The sequence below is a fragment of the Amblyomma americanum genome, chromosome 11, assembly GCF_052857255.1.
Source record: "Amblyomma americanum isolate KBUSLIRL-KWMA chromosome 11, ASM5285725v1, whole genome shotgun sequence".
NCBI classification, from domain to species: domain Eukaryota; kingdom Metazoa; phylum Arthropoda; class Arachnida; order Ixodida; family Ixodidae; genus Amblyomma; species Amblyomma americanum.
The window spans coordinates 21214365-21235171 of record NC_135507.1 but is presented as its reverse complement, the minus strand read 5'-3'; the positions used below and the strand labels follow the sequence as shown (position 1 = coordinate 21235171).

The 20807-nt window shown below is 44.9% G+C and overlaps 1 protein-coding gene across 4 annotated transcripts in view; it reads left to right on the top strand.

Moving 5' to 3' along the window:
• The window catches only part of LOC144110190 (mitogen-activated protein kinase kinase kinase 1-like), a 92509-nt gene that overhangs the window by 47983 nt on the left and 23719 nt on the right, over positions 1 to 20807 (top strand). For all 4 annotated transcript variants that reach the window (XM_077643029.1, XM_077643026.1, XM_077643028.1 and 1 more), the window contains 9 exons: positions 7827 to 8007; positions 9568 to 9789; positions 12962 to 13171; positions 13744 to 13860; positions 14328 to 14488; positions 17614 to 17732; positions 18350 to 18446; positions 18980 to 19217; positions 20585 to 20728. In XM_077643029.1, the coding sequence (XP_077499155.1) occupies positions 7843 to 8007; positions 9568 to 9789; positions 12962 to 13171; positions 13744 to 13860; positions 14328 to 14488; positions 17614 to 17732; positions 18350 to 18446; positions 18980 to 19217; positions 20585 to 20728 (1473 nt within the window). In that variant the 5' untranslated portion in view covers positions 7827 to 7842. The remainder of the gene's footprint in view (positions 1 to 7826; positions 8008 to 9567; positions 9790 to 12961; positions 13172 to 13743; positions 13861 to 14327; positions 14489 to 17613; positions 17733 to 18349; positions 18447 to 18979; positions 19218 to 20584; positions 20729 to 20807) is intronic.

The following is a 20807-nucleotide window of genomic DNA, read 5'->3' as shown; positions in this document are numbered from 1 at the left end:
GTTCCTCTTGCAAAGTTGCTGCAAAATTTGATCATATCCTGTGTCCATTTCCTCAAAACTAGCAGTGGTTGCCTTGAATACTGCTTGCAGCATCAACTTCACACAGCAATGAGGAAACTGCAGTGCCTTCTGCTTTCTGACCGTTGTGTTCAATTAACTTTTAGCTGCTGTTATATAGATTAACAAACGAGATTAAAACGCTTGTGGCAGAAGTAAATGGTGAAACGATGTCAACTTTTTATCCTCTGTGTAAAGACCCATGCGTCGGGTTTTTTGTGGTCACGATTTAATCAGGGCAGATGTTTGGTTTCAGTTTGTATTTCTCAGCCAAAGCCAGCAAGATGCACCAGCGTCAAGTAATATACTTGGATTTTGGACTTCCTCTTTCTTTTTCTGGATGCACGATCATGAGCAAATGAAGGCGCATAGCCTTGTGTAAACCAGTGCCAGGATGCTCTGACCCCTTATTTTCCTGCATCTGCCAGAAACTGTACCGTTGACGAGGGTCACAGAGGACAGCGTACATGCTCAGTAGGGAGAAAAGAAAAAAAAACGCGTTTGCAGCAGGTTTGCAGCAGCAGCGGCGGCTCTGGAAGCTGAGTTGCTGCGCACGTAACGCGTAGCGCGCATGATGGATGGCACTTCCGTTCGCCTGACACGCTGCACCTGGCGGCAGGCTGTCTGCCGAGCGTGCAGCCAGGTACAGATAGGCGCTCGTTGCTTGGAAGCACATGTGCCCAGCTTGCATCTGTGTGGGCTTCGCTGCTAAATAAAAATGAAAATGAAAAGGAAATTAAAATAGAATGGGTTGCACGGGGCCGCACGCATGTTTGCTGTTGCTTATTGTTGTAAAAGAACGTACTGCCATCTTGTTCACGTGAGAGTGGGGAGTGTGGAATGTGCGCTGCCGAGCCTATCGTAATGAGTAGTTCACTCGCTACTGTGGTAGGGTTTGGAGAGCATGCATATTTTCCTTTGTGTGTAGCAGAACAACCTAGCTTTTGCTAGCAGGGACCTTCCATGAGTCCGTTCTGGCGTTCGGCATCTGTCTTGCTTTAGTCTGTGACTGTGTTAGTGGGTAGTTTGTGTCCCTAGGTTCAGTGCTTGGCATCTGACTGCTTCGCCTCAGGTACCATTTGCTTTTGCTAGCAGGGACCTTCCATGAGTCCATTCTGGCATCCGGCATCTGTCTTGCTTTAGTCTGTGACTGTGTTAGTGGGTAGCTTGTGTCCAATTAGGGTCATTGCTTGGCATCTGATTGCTACGCCTCAGGTACCGTTTGAAAATTGTCTTATTTATTTTCTTCGTCGCAGCAAATTGGGTTAGGAGGTCAGGAAGGGATAACTGCTTGTATTAATTGGCATTGTGTTAACTGTGTGGTGCTTCTCGAAAAGTGTTGTAGGGTGATACAGTTACCTTCCGCACATGCTAAAAAAAACTGCTGAAGTGTGCCTTTGACGTATTCATAGAAAAGGAGGCGAAAGGACATCTGTTTTCTTCTTGTGTAGCACAATAAGCAGTTCATTTCTTTCCTGCATCATCGAACATTGGACAGGTCACGCAGAATCAAGTGTCCACTAAACCACACGTGTCTGCCTCTTTGGTGCTGTGTAACTCTGAGCCAGGGCACCTTTTTACTTTACTGTATGTATGCTTGTTGCTTTGACTTGAGGCTCTCATCTAGAATGAGTTGGGAGTTGATGCTTTCTACAGATGGGTGGCATTTCGCGTTGTTGGTGCACGCATTTTTACTGCCCTGGTCACGCTGCGAGGTGCATTCTCTATTGTTTTCTGTGAATCACACTGCTGTCGCCACCCCGTTTTGTAATGCTCACGAGAAACGCTGCACTCTTTACGGGGAAAAGCAGTTGCACAAAAATATGGCTGGCTTAGGCAGCGAGCTGCAAAAGTCGAGAACCCCCGGCGGGACTTGACGACCTGCGTTGCACATCTTGCCCGATGAGTGATGATGTTGTCTTTCTGTCTTGCAAGCTACGTTGAACTGTGTGAAATGGTTGCATGCTTTGTCAGTTGTTTGCACGCATGAGAGATTGAGTGTAGTTGGGAGTGGTGGGAGGGGGTGGGTGTGCTTGTTGCAAAAGCTTCTAGTTGTGACCTTAACAGCCCTGACAGAAGGTGACTGCAGATATTTTTGCCGCACCACAGAGTCATGGAGTGCTTGCCACTAGTAGGCATTTGACAGTACTACGTGTAAACAGTCTGATTGATGACGAAGACGTGAATGTAGCAAAGGGCACATGTGAGACAGGCGTGCACAGCTGTAAAATGAAAGGAATTGTTGAAGTCGTCTGTGCCTTTTCGCGTGTCTTTAATTTCGGAAATGTTTGAGAAAAGAGGTTGCATGATTAGGGACGTGGCTAGTAATGAAACAAGACAGGCATGATTATGCACTGATTGGTCTGGTGAAGTCAATCTAAACTATATTCTTTTGCCAGATTCCAGTTGGCCTGCATCAATTACTGCATTCTTGTGACAAAGGGGCAGCTTTCACCGAGAAAAATCTTCAAGGGGCCACGGAAAAGGGTATCCGAGCTTCGCTTTAAAATGCTTGCATTATGTAGAGTACAGGCCACCGAGCTTTCATGCCGGGCACGGGACTTCAAAAGCAAGTGGGAAATTTACAGTGCATTTTTAAAAATTCCCGCTTTCTCACCTTGTGGCGACGTGCAGTGCTGGGTTTGCGTGCGAAACCTGCCAGGGGTTGTCATTGCTTAGCCGTGCAAAATTCTTTCAGACTTCATGCAGCTACTGTAGCCGCAGCCACTTTGCACGTACCGGCAGCCGGTGGAGGTAGGGGAGGGACTGAGTGGGTAGGGCCGGTGGAGGAGCACTGCCGTTTTGACATGGGAAAACTGATGAGAGGAGAGGAAAAGGCGCGAAGACACGGAAGTTCATATTTTGTCTGAATATAACTCGGCTTCCACAAAGCGCATTAAAAAAAAATTTTGTTGGAGGATATTTACGAAGCGGTGTCGTTCAACATCCCAGACATATCGCAACTTTATTGAGAGCCCCTTTCTGGGGCCCTTTAGGCTAGATGAGACCAAGACCAAGTTCAGGCATCCCGCCATGCACCATTTTCGCAAACTAGCTGAGGGTGCTTTTTTTATGTGCGGCTGTCTGAGGCTACACTTCACCACCAGCCTCTTTAAGCTGGTGACCACAGAGTCCCTAATCTATTTGAGGCCATCAGTAATGTCACAAGTTTGAATCAAGTAGCAAGAAAAAATACTCCTTTCTAACTTCAGGTTTTTTTTGCACTAAATGTGCCTCATGCTGCCATTCAAACACCAACCCACAAGAATATAATGGAATCATATTTTACTAAGAACAAAAATTTAAAGGAGTTGGCCTCAGTGTCCTTTAGGCAAAAACTAAGTGTTAGGTGTCGTGTAAAAGCATGATTACATATCGGGATGAGTAGGCTTACTGCTGTGGACTCTGTAGTTGGAAAGATGGGCATCCAGGCTTGTTGGTACTTCATGCTTCGCTAAAACAGTGAAGACAAGACATAGACCAAGAAAAGAGTGCGATGACACCAGGGCTCATGTCATCGTGTTCTTTTCAGAGCTGTTTGGTGAAAATGTGTACTTGAAGTAGCAGGACTACAGTCATCAGTAACTTTGCCATTCTTTCTTATTTAGTACGCTGTATGGAAACCTGTGAGAAATATAACAATTCAAAGACAAGATGCATGGGCACTCTGCCATGACATTTTCAGTTTACTTTCATGCTGCAGGTTATGCTGCATATTGCACTTGTGAATCAGTCATGTCCTTGTTACCTGAAAATTATTTGTTTTAAGCTGGACAAAGAGATGAGAGTTCAGCACTTTTCTTTGGTGCTTGCTACTTAGTTTTGTATTTGAGTGTCAGAAAAGATGCGGTTCCTGTGGAGCTAAGCCAGTGTAATGTATTTGGTTGCAGAGGTTTGAAAAGGGGAAGTTATTAATTGCTTTGCCAACATTTTTGTTCCGGCCCTGTGTTAATAGGAAAATAAGTGATGTTTATGTGGCTCAGTACACAATCGCCTTGCAATCGCAAATTGCATTGTAAGGAACTTCCAGTTGTGAAATCAAAATGAAAAATCAAAAGTGTATATGTTTGCATACAAACATATTTGTGCGTTCTGGACAAAGCTATAACATAAGACTACTATTCATTTGCATCACCGGAAAGAAAATAGGACAATCTGCAACTGTATGCCGTGCATACCTGTGCTACTTTTGGAATGCTCTGGAAGGGGTCAACCCACGGCATCAAAAATTTCAGCCTTGTTTCAGATTGACTGTCATTGTTTCAGTGAATGCTGATGCAGGGTAATGTGTTTTCTCATATGGCCCATGCACTGTGCACTTGTTTCCAAAAGATTCATTTGCAGAGCCATTTGTTAAGTGTCAATACAATGCTCTTGGATCCCTTATTAAAGTTCTTATCACCTGGCTGTTGCGAATGGGCATTTGTGGACAAAGGCAGTGTAATGACCAAGAGATAACTGAGAGGCATGGTGTGTTTCCGCTGCCATGGCCGCTGGATCAAAACACGCTTTGTGTGTTTTTGTTCAGTTGCTATTGACAGAGTCCTTCAATACTGCTATTACACCCATGTGCTGGAGGCAGATGTGCACATTGTGCAATGACCGAAGAGGGAATAAATTGGCCCAGTTTAAGTTTTACTATTGACATTGCTAAATATGCATGGCATTATTATTATGTGGAAGGAAAAGTTGCATTAAGAGCATGAACGGCAAGGCTGGCTCTTAATGCAAGCTTTTTTACTGAATTTAGCCAAGAAGAAAATTGGAGCTGAGACATGCTATACTTCATCCTCTTTATTCAAGCTCGAAGGGGGACTAAAAGTTCTTTAGAAATATACGGAGCTTGAGTTAGAGGTAAATTAAAGGGAGCTTTTAATACACTTCACATTGATAAGACCAGTGAATCAGTTTGAATAATCAGAAGCTCAAATTAGCAAGATAGTATTGTAATGGCTTTGCTAGAACTGCCTGCTCAGCTCTATGCCACCCCGCCGCCGACTTCTTAACCACCGTTTATCGGCAAAAAAACAGTGAATTCTCTCTCTCTCTCTACAAAAAAATGCTCTGCGACACCTTGCTCGACATATGTGATCCACAGTGTAAATCTGTAATTTCAGCAAGAGAACAGAGTCTGTTGTTCATGGTTGCCCTGCAACTGTTGCATCTTTCATACTCATTCTGAGTTTGAGTCTCAGAATTCATGTTATTCTTTATAAAGCAACAGTTTTTTTGCTGTTAGCCCGTTATGTTTTGTTAGTTTGATCAGGAGTAAGACCAAGTGTTGTGTGATTGCTTGACTGTGCCAAACCCTCATGAGTCGGTTGAGTGTCCAGCTTTTACAAGCGTGCTAACGAACATGAGATACACTTTGTTTGTCAGTACAGCTTGCATATGTAGAGGCTGTTAGTGAATAGCACTGGGAACAGCATGTCACAAAGGGATAAAATGTGGGTTGAGGGCAGCACATTCCATTCACATGGACATTTACAGCTTCTCATAATCAAGGGAGTAGGGAAACTTATGAGGGAGTCCATACGGAATACTTGATCACTGCAAGCAGGCAAAATGAAATGTGGCATATCCTTATGTAAAATTCACCTTGAGCAGTTTCTGTAGCTTCCTGTAAAGCTCCTGCAGTATCCTTGTTGTTAGTTGTTGAAGTAAATGACCAGGACAGAACTTTGGAACACAAAGAATGGCTTTAAATTTTGAATGTGTGACAGTGAACTTGATGCGAGGAAATGTAAACCAGCCTAAAATTTCTGACAAGCATTTGACATATTGCTTGACAGGTGGCTGCTACACTGCTTGCATTGTGTGTGTGGGTGTTTTCGGAGAATAGCAGTGGGGAGAGAGTGTGCTGTGTAATGGGGAAGAAGAGCACATATTAGTGTGGGCAAAAAAAAAGAGAAAAATAATGTTGCCCAGTGGAAGAAGGACAGTGGGAGGCAGGAAGATTTTGTCTGTCCAAACACTGACAGCTTCGCAGAAGCGACAAATCAAAACAGCAGCAGTGCTATATGTGTGCAGGGCTGCGATAGAGCATGCCTGATAAATTGAGAGTGCTTTTTTTGGGCAGGTTTACTTTTCAGTGTGACACGCCTGTCTCGTCGGATTAGCTTACACCTTTCTTACCATGGATCAGAGTAGGAAGAGTACGAAGTTTCATTCCTGCAAGGTAAACCGAGCTAAAAGGCCCTCTGCAGTTGATGCTGGTTTGTCTTCTGCAGGAGCTAGCGCCTGGTTCAGATTGTTTGCTTTTAGCAGTGTTGCATGCAATTACTGATGGCAGTATGGTACACGCCTGTAGTTAAGGCATCAGCTGTTAAAACCTTTCTTGCCTTGAATGGGCATAGCAGGAGCAACTTGAAAGTTCTATATTTGTACAAGGTATACACAAAACTATGAAGCTGACTATAAATGTCTGCAGGAACTAGACCACGGTTCAGTTCATCTAGTACATTTAGTAGTGTTGCACGCAATTACCAACAACAGTATGATATGCACCTGTTGCTCTGACGATCAGCTGAGTGCCGTCACAGTGTGGAGTGAAAGTTGGCACATGCGTTACTTCTCCGAATAGGCAGCGGTAGTAACTTCGCAGAACTATGAGCACATTGATCTTACTCCAAAGTAGCTCCTTGTCTCGCGCCGCCTCGTGTCCCACCATCTGTTTTTTTTCTGGGGAGTTTGATGACCTCTGTAGTCGAGGCATTGTGGGGCAGCAGACTGTTGTGAAGGAAGGAGTGAACTGCTGCCTTCAGCGGAAAGCTCCTCAAGAGGTTAACAGCCGGCCGCAGCTTGCTTCCTGTATGTGACAAAACACCTCGTGTTTATAAAGTAGTCTTTTGCTCCTTTTTTTTTTCATCTCGAAGGCTGCGTAGTCGTGACTGTGTGCATCTTGCCAAAAAAGGAAAACAGCAGACGCGTGTGTTTACATCCACAGATAGGCAAGATTATGACTGAGGCAGTTATGCTGTTTCATTATTGTTTCAATATTTAGTTCCCTGTTTCGACATTTTTTTTTTTTAAGTGTACGTTTACCTAATGGTCTGCTGCATTTGTGGCATAAACATCTAAAAGTGTCATTTAATTGGGGCCGTTTTACACTTTATGCGTTTGGCAGATGGCTGCTACTCGGAGCATGTGTAGTTTTGGAGTTTAGCAGGGTCTGAGAGTATACCTCATAGAGATACAGGAAGGGGCAAAAACCAGTCGTAAAGGTGTTGTTTGTCTGACTAAGGAGCTGGATGCGACCTTCTTTTTCTAGCCCTTGAAACGTAAACATGAGTGCGCTGACTTTTGAGTCTGTCTGATGAGCCTTTGGTTTTTGCTGGTGCACTCACCCTGACTGTGCTTATGGGGTACTTGCTATAGTTTAGTACTTTACTGACACTGTAAAACACTGGTGCACATATCCGTCTGTCCCACAAATCGCAGGCTTCAAAATATAGGAAAGGCAAGATCACCTGTCGTAATGTATTGTGATCTCGGAGTATTCTCAGTTCTCTGCAGTGAGCTGAGGAAGAATTCCTTGTTTGTTTTTGTCTCCAGAGAAGAGTCTTTGAACTTAACTGTTTTGTTTTTGTCTTGTTAAGAAAGGCTGGGAAAGGGAAGGGATGGAGCAAGCTTCCCGCTATTACTTTCAAGCATCTTTCATTCGCTGGTGACGGAGTGTGCGTGTGTGTTTGTCGTTAGTGTGTGATTCGCCTAGCTAGTGCCGAACGGCAGAGAAATAGAGCAGCGGCTTTGGCTTTGGCTTTTGGCAGGAGCCATCCGGAAGACATGGCTACCCAGCTGGACCGGTTGCAGCAAGTGCACCCAGTGTCGGTGCGGGACATCAAGGAGAAGCTGCAGGCGCTCCGCAAGCACACCAGTGTGGGCACACTCAGCACTTCGCACGCCAGGAGGGCGCCTGTCTGTGTGAAGCATGCCAATGAAGACAACCTTGTGAGTTCCTTTCCACTTTCACGCTGAAGATGTCTTTTTACTGCCTAAAGTGTGAAATCGGGAAAAGAGCAAGCATATACTGTCACCGACTGCATTGTTCAATTTTCTGTACTGGCAGTAATGTAATACCGTGACAGCGAGGATGAGAATTAATATGGCTGCTGACTGAAGGGAGCCTCCTGTTGTTAGAGGTGTGTCTTATTCATGGTAATAATAAAGATAAAAGGCAGAGTTAAGTAGAAGTGTTGATGTGATGTGAATAGAATAGTTTAAATTTTTGAAGCATCCTGGGCAAACACCTGTAGTAAATTGCTGAAATAGCAGTCATAGGAATAAATTTTTACATACTTAAAGCTATGCCCGGGCTACTAGGTTTATCATATAGCAGATGGTGTCAGTGTAATTTTCGACCACCCTGTGTTCTTTTGTAAACATGCATTTCAAATTTTAGTAGACTGATGCTTTTGCATTTCATCGAGGACTGAGCCTTCACAATCTAATGCCAAGCAGTAGAATGCATGTTCCGAGTTTTTCTGTCTAGGTACAGTGGATATGAGGCTCTTAAAAATTGACTACTGGTCGACATCAACATTCCGATTGGCTTACATGCTTTCCAACAGCGTACACCTCAACCTTCTCTGCTTCATCCTTCCTTTTCTGACTCTCCTTTTTGGTGGCATCTCCAGTTTGTTCTTTTGTATTTTCTATTTTCTCATGTGAGCCAAATAATAATAATAGTACCTGGCTACATTTCACTAGGGGCAAAATGTACTGTGACCTGCAACTAAGGCTCCTGTGCACGTTAAAAGAATTTGAGGCGGCCAAAATCTTTTAGAAGTTCCTTACTACACTGTGCTTTGTTACGCCAGCATAGCTTTTTGCATTCAAAGAAAAAAGCATTCTAAACCTAGTTTTGTATTAAATAACCGTGGCTGGAGTGCTGACGGGTGATATGCCTTGTCAACAGTCACTCTCGCTTGGTCAGATGTCTTTGTTTTGTCATTTTTTGTTTCAGGGAACATATTTACCCCTGAGGTTGTCGTGATGGCCTTGCTACGCATGTTTACAGGGATCTGTTTTCTTCTCTTGAAATATGAAGAGCACCACTGCTGAACTCTATCATGTCTAATACAAACATATGCACATTTTTATTCTTTGCACATAACTGCAGTAATGTTTGGTCCTTATGAGCGGCACATTGATTGAACAGAGCGCATTAAATGAATTAAGAATCTGGTGCCACTCTCACTCGCAATTATTGGCCTCAGTTTTGCACAACTTGGTTGTGGATTATGCTACAATAACAAAACACAGGGTTTGACCACAATGTGGTGTATTATAACTTATAAGCATTTTGATTCATCTTTCCATGTACACTGAAGCAGTTGAGGGCAAGGGAAAAGGGGAATTGGTTGCATGGTTGTAAAGAAGCAGACCGCTCAGCTGATTATATTGAAAAGTGCAGTGGTAGTGTAAGCAGGGTCAGTATGAATACAGTCTGGTCGTTACACAGGGTTCATGAGATGCGTGTTTGCTTGCTTGCTGTGCAACGCAATGTAGGCGGATGGAAAACCGGTTGAGAGCAAAAACACCTCCAAACCCGAGGGCACGGGGGCCTCTTTCTCCACCAAGAGGCCCAGCCGCAAGCCCTCTCCGCCCCCGACCCCTGTTCGACCCCCCGAAGCTCCGGACCCTCCCCCGTGCGTGGCTGAGGACCCCGAGATGACGACACGAACTCCGACCTCACGACATCGATCGACCACTCCCAAAGCCCGCCGCTCTGTAAGTGCGCAGATCAGCTTACCGTTCACATTGCCAGTTTGGTGAAAGTGGGTTGGGCTCAGCTGTGCAGAATATGCAGTGTAATGCAATGTTGAGAATATATACTGAAGGGATGTTGCAAGCCTCAAGTACTTATTTTAATTTAATCCCATAGGTTCTTACGGCTGCATGTCGGCATCTGGACTCTTTGCTTCCTTGGGTTCAGTTGGATGCCTTTCTCCAGCTCATAGGGCGATCACTAAGGAGCTTTTTATGCTTCAATATGGGATAAAACATTACGACATCCTTCTGCTGTTACGAGCAAACAGCAGACACAAAAACTTAAAGGCCATATTTGCCTTGGAAGCCTGCTGTGAGCAGGCTTTATTCCTCGTTTGGTGCCTTTTTGTAGCTTGTGCGAACGGCGCATCGCAAGGTGAATGACCACGCTGAACGCACTTCATGTCATTGCCATTTGACTGTCTGGCTGACTTTTTAGTACAAGGACCTTCTCTTTCAGCAGCTCATGCACGCCTGTTTTCAAAACACGTTGCAAGTTGAGTCGTGAGGGGTCACTGACCGTAGCTTCGACAGCGCACCTGTCTCTTTGGAGCGTTCATTGGCACGCCATCCATTGTGTTAGTGCGAGGATGAGGCGCATTCCTCGGGGAAGGCAGCTGCCCTCGCACTCCTTCCCCCTCACACAGTCGCAGCTTGCAAAATGCGGAAGAAGTTTGCCTGCCTGCCACATTTTCGTGTCTCTTTATGGTAAGTGTGCTACTGTCGGAGGGGAATTCGTAGTGGTGAAAGGTGCTTGGGTTGTACATGAATTTGGAAGCTCTCAAGAGAGCTCTAAAAGCAGAGTCAGCCGTACTGTGCTATAGCTTCTCGGGCCTTTTTACTAACCTTTGAGCCTTGGACGACTTCAGAGAAAAAGTTTAAGTTCAGAAGTGGTCAGCTGTTGCCTCCCGAGTGACTAGCTGTTATTCTTCTTTTTGTCTGTGGAGTTTGTTGTTTATTCATCCAGTTGTTCCTTTCATGTTATAAACTGATTATTGTCTGTTGTCTGCGGACTTTAAAAAGTTAATAAAAGATAAAAGGAAAAAAAACAGTGTGCCCCTCGTGGACTAAAGAAGTCATGGAACAATGATTAGCGATCTGTAGATTGAAAAGGAACAGTTCCACATTTGAATCCTTTTTGTCTTGTAGTTATAGAGAAGAGAATTTTCGGTCTTGCTAAAAGGCCTGTGGCTATAGGTCGTTGAGTGGATCAAATCAGAAGGTGATCAGAATATTAAAGATTTAAGTATTTTGCACTTTCAGCTAAGCACAGAATGAATTGAAGTTCAAATGTCTCCACAGAAAACATCATGTAATGGCCTCTTCATTGTGTACCTAAAATTTATAAATATATATATACCTTCAAAACTGGTTGCCATGAGAGTGGCAACAAGTTCTGTTTGAGTTCCATGCTTACTAGTGCAGTTTTTTCTCATCTTTGTTCCCTAACATGTGGGCAAAAAACATGGCAGTACTCTAATTTGGCAGTGTGGATAACATTTTATTGGCTTTAGCTGCATAGATAGAAATGCTGTGCATCTAGGAGCTGTAGTGGTTTAATTTTGGCCCTGACATGAAAAAAATTTCTTGGACAAGGAATGTGAATGTTTTGAAACATTAGAGTAGCACGCAGTCTACAGTGGTAGCATAAAAGCAGAATTTTGACTGCTATGTCATACTGTACACAAGCTTCATTTTTTAATATTTAATTTGTATTATATATACACAGGGTGTTTCACCTAATACTTTACACAATCTTTAAAAATAGGTTTTTTGAGTTTGAAAAGTGCTTTTTTTTTGTCGCAGTATTGTTAGCAGTGCAGTACATTTGAATACACCTAAGACGTTCTAACTAGCAGGCTGGTTAACTAATATTGAATAGCTAACTTTTTAACTATTACTGTTAGGCTCCTTAATTATTGAGAGGCATGTAGCTCATGGTAAGTAATATCCATATCAGTTTTTAGAATTTTGAAAACACGGTTACTCTCGGCGCTGTGGCCTAACAAATTTTTTCTGTATTGCACTAAAATACTTGCGCTATCGAGAAGCCTGCAAGCAAAGCAACCTTTCCAGTGTGCTTAACTCGTCGAAATAGCCAGAAAATGAACCAGGTTAAACTCCTATTGAATAAAACAACTGAAATGGGCATTTCTCAACATTCTCTGTAACTTTTGTGCAGAAAAATCTTCGCTAATGTTAACGATACATAATTTCACTCATAATTCTTTGTTAAACACTAAGTAAATTCAGGTGCATTAGAAAAAAATGTGCAGACCTGGCCGAGATCACTGCCTACAACCCTGCACCGTTCATATCTTCGAGCAGCTCATTGCCATTTTTAAGCTGTGGTGCAAGTTAGTTTAAACACTCCTTATGTTCACATTTTTATCTTATTTCTTAAATAAGTATTGGGCTCCTGCTACAAAACACAAGGAAGCTGCTCCAAATTAGATTTTCGCCTGCAAAAATGCCTGCTCCAGATTGCTCTTGGCCATTCCCACCACTGTTGTTGTGAAACTTGAGACTTGAGGAACAGTTTCACTTAGTAGGCTACTAGCCTTTTGACTTTTTGACTAAATACAATAAATTGAATTGACCCCAGCTTAGGGACTGCATGATATCTGCTCCACCGGCACATAGTTGGACAATAGGCACTTAAAACAAGGTTCCTTTTACAGCCTTGAATTTTTCTTGCTCTGATTGAAGCATGTTGTACCTGTCATACGTTCATTAGATGATGCTACATGGCACCATACAATCATCAGTATGTGCACAGAAGAAGATGAAGGTATCGTGTCCTCATTAGGCCACCAGGCAGCGATGACGTGGGGAACAGATGTGCAATTGGCACGAAGATAGAACAGCCAAGAACTCTATCTTCTTCTTTGCACATGCTGATCACTGTATGATGCCATGTAGCGCCATCTAATGAATGTATGATAGGTACTATCGTGCTCAGTATGAGCTGCAGCGTGCTAGCACCTGCCCGGGCACTCGCACAGTGTAGCTCATACAAAGCGTGATGATACAACAAAGCGCCTTTTCTTTGCTGCTAGCATCTTCATGTTTTTTAACTGCTGATGGAGGTGAGATTGACTGTCAATAATCTTTCACTGCCTATCTTTCTCAGTGCGGCACTTCACCAACACGACGCCGCAGCCCTTCCCCTGGCCAGCACGCACTGGACTGCCCACCCGAGTTAGCCGAGGCGATTCGTCGGCGGGTGCTGCAAGTGCGGCGTGGTGTGCGACTGTACCTGCTCTACCAGCCCGGACCACACTCGTTTCTCATTGCTGCCGACCAGCCAGACCACCGGTTCAAGGTGGTCTTGGGACCGCAGGTAACCATCCATGACAGTGCACCACTTGTGGGACCATACGGTGCCCCCAGAAGGAAAACGGCGGCTGCAGTCATTCACCCGCCATGAGAATGCCAGCAGGAAATGTGAATTTTGGGTTTGAACTGCCCAGGAATTGGCCGCAAACATGGATCCAGCTGCAAAATTTGTTTTCTTGTAGTGAACCTTTTAACAATGTCGTTCACAAACACCTTTGAGGCTTAACGGCTACTGGAACTCTATTTTTTTCGTTGCAATTAATGTTGATTAGGTTTATTACAGCTGAAATCATCGTGCAGCTAAGATTCTGCAGCTGAATCCACATTTTCGACAAAGCACTAGCGTTGCCAATTACTAAGTTAGCGCTTTGTCATGGCATTGCCATGACAGATGACCTCCTAAAGAAACTCACATAAATAGTGGCAGCTCTTTTTTTTTTTCGATCGCTACATAATTTTTATGAACCCTATATAATAAACAGCTCATAGCTTTTTCATTTTTCATGTTTGCCTGAACTCAAATCGAGTATAACCTCCCTTTATTTCCTCCTTTCCCTTCCCCTTTCTTCTTCTCAGACTTGCAGCTGTGGCAAGGGCCCGCATTGTGTGCACTTGCTGTTTGTAATGCTTAGGGTTCTGCGCCTGACCGACGCAGACGGCCGGCTGTTCAGCAAGACCCTCAAGGAGTTTGAGGTATAACCACACATTGCAGTGGCTGAAGCTTGTCTATGTCTTTCTCATTAGGTCGGACAGGAATAAGTGGTCATATGTATCTTCATTTTTGCATTGTTTTTTTTTTCTTTTCCATAAATGAAGGCTGGAGAATTGCTTTGCAACACATTGTCATGGAGATATAGACTGGCACGAAAAGCTAGCATGTCACAAACATGGCAAATTATGTAGTGCTTTTCATTTTTTTTTTATTTCCACCTGTTCTTTTTTTTCCTGCATTTTTAACATTTTTCCGTTAACTTTGTTTAATACCATGTATTGTCCAAAAAAACGTACAGTAAAAAAAAATTAATATATTATAACTGCAGTGTCTTCTGTGTTCTTTTTTAGGCTGCTATAAGAAATCCTGCTCCCCCCAGCTTGCATGCTTTGTTTTACGGCAAATAGCTCCAGCAACGAAGTGAACGCTCCACTTACTGTGCCCTCAGGTGGATGAGCTTCTGCGTGATTTCTCTGCGTCGCGACGGAGGTCCTCCCAGCAGTCGGACAGCTCTCTGACTGACGACAAGTCACCCGACGACACCACCAAGGATCTGGAGGACAACAGCACTTGTGAAAAGGCATCAAGCACAGGCAGCGGCGGTGATGTGTAAGCTGACCACCTCTGATAACTTTCTAAATGCGAAATGGGCAGCCTCACAGTTTTTGAGTTACCGTAGGCCGTAAATGCCACTCCTGCTTTCCACACTTGGCGTTAAACGCTGTGGATGCAAGTAGAGCGCCCGCAAAAGCCTATCACTCCACCGCACATCGCTTACACTTCTCAAAGCCGTGGTGAGAGTTTTGACGAAAAACATGGTGCGATGGAAAACGACATACTTGGCATTGCAAACCGCGGAAAAGGCAGCCAGGTGTTCAGTTATCGACCACTCTAATTATAATTTTCACTGAGGTTCAGCTACTTTTTGGATTGGAGTAGGAGAGAAAAGGCATACGAGCCATATAACATCAGTGCATGTTACTCGTACTTACGGAGGTCCTGATGAGGGGCAGGATGAAAATGCGGTATGAGTTCAAACAAAATGCAAGGGGTTGCCAGTGACAGTACTTGATCTTTGTCACAACAAAAGACGCTTGTCTGTACTTTGGATGTATGGGGAACTATCATTAAATTCCTAACAAGCGCCCCCGCCCATGCAACCCCCCCACCACCCCTAACTTCAAAGCGCCCCCCTCCCCGCCCGCCTGCCCACTCCGCGCCCTTATCATGCACTGCGCCCAGGCAACACTGGCCTGCACTATCCAGTCCAAGAATTTAGTCCAATCCAATCCTGCTTTTCAAGCCATTCAAATGCTCGTTCGCCACACGCCATTTGTTGTCTTCTTTTGGCGTTGTCAAGTCGGCATTGCATTCGTACAAGTGGTGAAGAAAATTGAGGTCATACAATGGCATCGGGAAAACGGAAGGAACGTGTACCAAATGACTCGACACTTGACGCTCGCCCGGAAACATATAAGGGAATGGGACAAGAATTTCGAGAAGTTGCTTCAGGAAAGCAAAACTTCGAAGTTGAGTACAGGTGCGCCGGTGTTTAGTGAATACATGGATGATGCGTTCTTCGAGTTCTTCAAGTGGGAAAGAACGGCAGGACGTTTTAAATCCATGTGCACTGTGCTTTTTTTTTTTCTGGCGGGAAAATGTCGCTGCCATCTTGAATTTTGGCACTGTTCCGGGATAGCCCCCCCTCCCCACACTTTTCCAATAATTTTGACTTGCGGGGGGGGGGCTTGCTCAGAATTTTACTTTTCAGATGTGTGCATGAGCAGCACAAAGAAGCGTGCTAGCTTTGTCAGTGTTGCACGCCATAAATGAAACAGAGTATAAAGCAGTCATGAGCATTGGCGAACACAGTCTTGACTTGTGCGTTCAGTTTATTGATTTCTAATTGAGTTGGTTGATTCGTGAAGTGCTGACCAATTGCACATTACCAGTACAGTAGAACCCTGCTGTTACATTCCCGGCTGCTGTGTTCCCCTAGCTTTCATGGGCTAGCCCCTTATAGTGCTCCCGTAAAAACCTATGCAGTACATGCTCTGCTGTGACATTTCAGCTGTGGCATAATTCCTGCATGTCTGTCGCGAATTGGTAACGCGTCCCCGACTTTCTGCAGGGGAACGCTATCGCGCGCAGATTCGAACAAGAGGACAAGAGATCAAAGAAAACAAAACGAAGCCGTATTTATAGTTTAAAGGAAAATAGGCCAATAAGAAACGGGCACGAAAACAAGAAAAACACACACTCAACATGCATACAACAATACAGCATAAAGGAAAGAGTTCATCAGGTACTGAGTGTTCCAGGTGAACCGGGAATGCTTTGCAGATAGGGCGGACGCGGGTGGTTGTAGTGCGACGCGTCACTGGCGCTGCGTTGAAGGAAGCGACGGAAGGGAGCCAGGTGGTATTAGGAGCAGAGAGGAGCACATAGAGATGCCGGTGGTCTCCCGTCAAGATCCAGAAGAACTTGGCAGCAGCAGGAAAAACGTTGCCAGGTCCCGTCGACGGCGTCATGAAACGCCAGAGGCTTAAAGCAGGCTATCCAAGAGTGCCGTTAGGCAGCACAGACCCTCAGTCTATCTGCTGCCGCCTCCACACTTGCAAAGAACGCAGGAGGCTTACGTCGATGATCCAAGGGAAGTCACAGCAGCACGGACCCAACGTCCGACGGCTGCGACCTCCACGCTTGAATGGCACGACCTCCGCTGCGCTGTCTCCCTTCACACCTTAGTTTTCTGACACGTCAGCTCTCCGCTCCTCATGCTCGCCACGCTTCCTGTTGCCGTCACCTCACACACACCATTCGCACGTGCACACGCGCAATGCTGGGCTGGCACGTACAATGCTCCGCTGTTCGACGCACCACTGTCGACGCATCGTGTTCAAAAATCCTCCGCAGATGTGTTGGGCACCTCACAGTGTTAGATCACGATTGTCACCTCACGATAGTGTTTTACTGCATGCCGGTACTCATTTTGACAACCCACGTGTAGGGCGCAGAACTCCTACGGCAGTCTGGCCAAAGTGGGACATAGGTGTTCGGTGGCTTCTGGCGTGTTGCAGCCATGCCGACACCACTCAGCACACTTACAGGTGCCGTAAATCTTGTGGCTGTTGGAGCTGTTCCATCACAGCTGCAGCATGAGAGTGAATGACCAAAGGTGCAACAAAGCCAGCATGGGCAATGCTGTGCGAGATAACAGTTGCACAGGTTGGCTTTGAGGGATGTTTCTATCATGTGCATTTTCCTTGTCGGCTTCAACATGAAAACTCATTCTAGCTTCCAGGAGATGCGGATAGTGTAGGATTGAAGCAGCTGCCACGAAAACGGAGCAGAAGCATGCACGCGTGCCCAAACTTTGCCTGCTTTGTGCAGCCTCCCTTTTCAATGCTGCCTCCCTTCCACCAACAGCTGCTTGGACAGAGGGAGAGACATAATAGTGCGTCTAAGACATTCTGTGCATGTGAACGTCGTGAGAGCCAGAAAGCCAGAGAAGCATGTTGCCCCTAAAAGAAAAAAAAAAATCCAGACGTTTTTTTTACCCGCTTCCCAACTATTTCGTTTCCCAGTTGACACACTTTTTTTTTCTGTGGTCTTGTGAAAAACGTAACAATGGGGGCTCTACTGTATAAACCTACAGCGTGCAAAATGCACATCTAACGTGGATTTCACATGCTCGTTCTGAGGAGGACACTTTTCGCTGTGTGAACTTGCAGTGAAGTTGATCACGCCAGCTTATGCCCCATCTGCCTGCTGGACATGTTTGAAGGGGAATCTCTGGTCACCTGCAACAAGGGCTGCGGCAACCAACTGCACCACCACTGCGCCTCTATATGTGAGTACTGTAGAACCCAACGCTCTGTCAATGCGTACGCACATCAGATGTCTAAATGGGATGATATTCTAGCCATTAATTTCATTTCAATTTCAGTTTAGTTGTTAAAGTGACTGGAACTCGGGGGACCCTTAATTGAAGCTGGTGGAGACTGAATTTTTAGCATCATTTTGGAGACATTGAGAGTGATTCCGGAGGCTATGAAAGACAAAGCAAATGCCAGTTTGTTCAGCCTTAAAGTTTGGTACCGTTCTAAGTTTGTGTTTGCCACTGGACATGTATTGATCTTAATCTGCTTGGTACTGTCCACGTATCTAGGTCTTCTTTTTTCATTATTTTGTCTAGAAAGCTTCTCTCAGGTGGGAAATATTTTGGATTGTGGAGCTAAGGCAGCCAGTGTCTTAAAACAGCAGCTCAGCTCTCTTCTGCACAGGCGTCATTGTAAATTGAAGGACGAGACTAACCCTTTTTGAACTGCACCTAGTGATCTCTGCATTTAGATTTTGGGTAAGTGACATTTTCATGTGGGGGAAGACTGCAAGAACATACAACCCAGCAAGTACAGACATAGACACCTGAGGCTTGACTCTTTCTTTTTTGCTCCTTTACCATTGCAGGGATCCAGCAGTGCAGCCTCAGTGGAGATCCTGTGTTCTGCCCCCTGTGTCGATGCCGCTGGCAGGACGACCAGTCACGTTCCCCACCACTTGCAAAGTAAGACCTTGTGATTGTCTTGTATCTGCGTGACACTGAAAAATATGCTCAGCAGAAGTGTGAACGATGAAGCCAGCTTGCTATGTCCTAATCGGCTCGCTCACTTTGTTGCGTGAGCAACTGTACATGTGAGTTCTTCGGTCTCATGCTGTCGCTAAAACACCTGCCTCTCCAGCCAGTGTGGCAATTGCAGCGGCGTACCCGCCATGATCTCTCGGTGGTTATGATGTTCTGAGCGTGAGGTCACAGGTTTATTTCAGCAGCAATGTATGCATTTTGAGAAAAGCAAACCGCAAAAGCATTTATGACAGAGATTTTGGCTCACGTTAAAAGGCCCTGGGCAGCTGATATTAATTGGGAGTTTTTCACTACAGCCTACTTCTTAGCTATGCCTAAAGTGTGGTGCTTAAGTTACCATTCAGTACTTCACTTAGTAATTGTATCAAGGCAATTGCTGACTTTTTTTTAATTTGTTTTCATTGCAGCTGCTTTGTAGTTGTCTAATGCGGTTGCCTCCTTTGTGCATCTTCCAGGAAGCCACTGCAGCCAGAAGAAGACGATGAAGTCCCCTTACCACCGTGTCCACTGCACTGTCTCCTGCGGCGTGCATCGGATGTGAGCCCACTCCCCCGGCCTGTAGGGACCCCATCCTGCTCAGCAGCAACGGCGCCACCTCTGGTGGTGCAGTTCTTTGGCTCAGAAGTGGCCCAGTGCCTCATGTCGAACGTCTGGTCCGAGCGAGAGGCTGCAGTCGTGGAAGTTGAGGCTCAGGTAGGGTGTTCTGTTGTTTGCATTGCGAAACGTTTGCATCTTGCAGCTCATTTTAGGAATGGGGTGCTAGTAGACGGCACCTTGCTGAGAGCAAGTGCTAACGTTGCATATTTAAGCTCATGCACAGCGGCAGAAGGTCGTGGTATTTGAGCCATCACAAAGGGTCATGTTGGGGGCGTCAGCTTTCTTATTGTGAAAAATGGCCAAAAAAGCGTTTTTTTTTTTAAATCAATGCATCCGTTCATATTCCTCATTTTATATTTTGTCCCAAAGTCTGATTGCTGAAATCCACCGGGGAGTACTAAAAAAGATTGTTTGTGAACCATGGTGCACTGCATTTCGGGGAAACACTAAAAAGATCTGCGTTTCTCTCCTATCCTGTTTTCTGACTAGATGCTCACCTTGTGTCAAGCAGATTTCTTCTCAACATTTTTGTTTGTTTTTTGACCCTGTTTGTTTTGTTGCACTCGGAGAACTCCGCTATATGCGATAAAAATCTTGGTTTTTCATTTTAATGAATTGTAGATTTTTGGCCTGATATCTTGCTTACAGTTTACATATGTCTATGAGAACTGCTTTGTAAAAAAATGGAAACAAAGAAATCTGAGTTGTGAAAAAAAATTCAAGTTGTCATTACGCGTTAATTCACATTCAACATTCAGTGCATTCAGAAATGCAGTGAACGTTGAGCCAGTATTCTACCACATTTTGTCAAGTCGGCAGACTTTCCACAAGATGTCGAAAAGGAAAAAGTCTGTAAAAAAACTAAGTCGACAGATATAATGTCGCAGCTCTGTGCATATCAGTTTGAACAAAAAATTCATAAAATCTATGAAAAAATGAGAAAGTTGGTGTTGAAAGCCATGTCCTGCCTTAAAAACAGCCTTTTGAATTGATTTCTTCTCTGTATTAACGGGACACTGATAACAAATTGAAGTTGGTCCGTATCGACGCATTAGCGCATTGTAACGAAAAAGACGTACTTTCACTCAATATTAAGCTCTTATAAGCTAGAAAAATGTCCAGAAATGAAATACAGGCATCACCACACTCCGGCTGGTTTTCGCTAGCGAGCTGCGATGACTTTGAGACAATTTTTTGTGCAAGGATTCCTGAGATTGGGCAACACCGCCATTCGCTTCCATGCGGTGAAGTCACAAGTTTTAACGAAACAGCGGAGAAATTTTTTAATAGGAATTTTTTGCTCGCAAATGCATCTTTTGCTGCTGGACAAAGATCAACATGGCTGTGAAGAGCCTCTGAATCGATTTTTACGAAGAGCGATAGATGCTTGGAGTTGTCCTTGGTGGCCTTTTAGCACAGTCAGGTGCACGAGTTGATTCACGGGGTGCAAATTGTTTCTCCAGGTGACGCATGCCCTCCGGCTGGCTGCTTCCAAGCCCATGTGCCTTGAGCCATGGGGCGGTGTGGAAGCGGTTCAAGCTGCCTGCTGCCGAGTGATTGCACTGGCCATCGCTGACCCTGTGTATCGTGTCTACGTCACCGCTCTGGTGAGTGGAGCCCCGCAGTTGAGGTGGTAGTTCAGGCAGGTTGGTGTAACATGATGGTGGATGGGTGATGGTGGGGTTG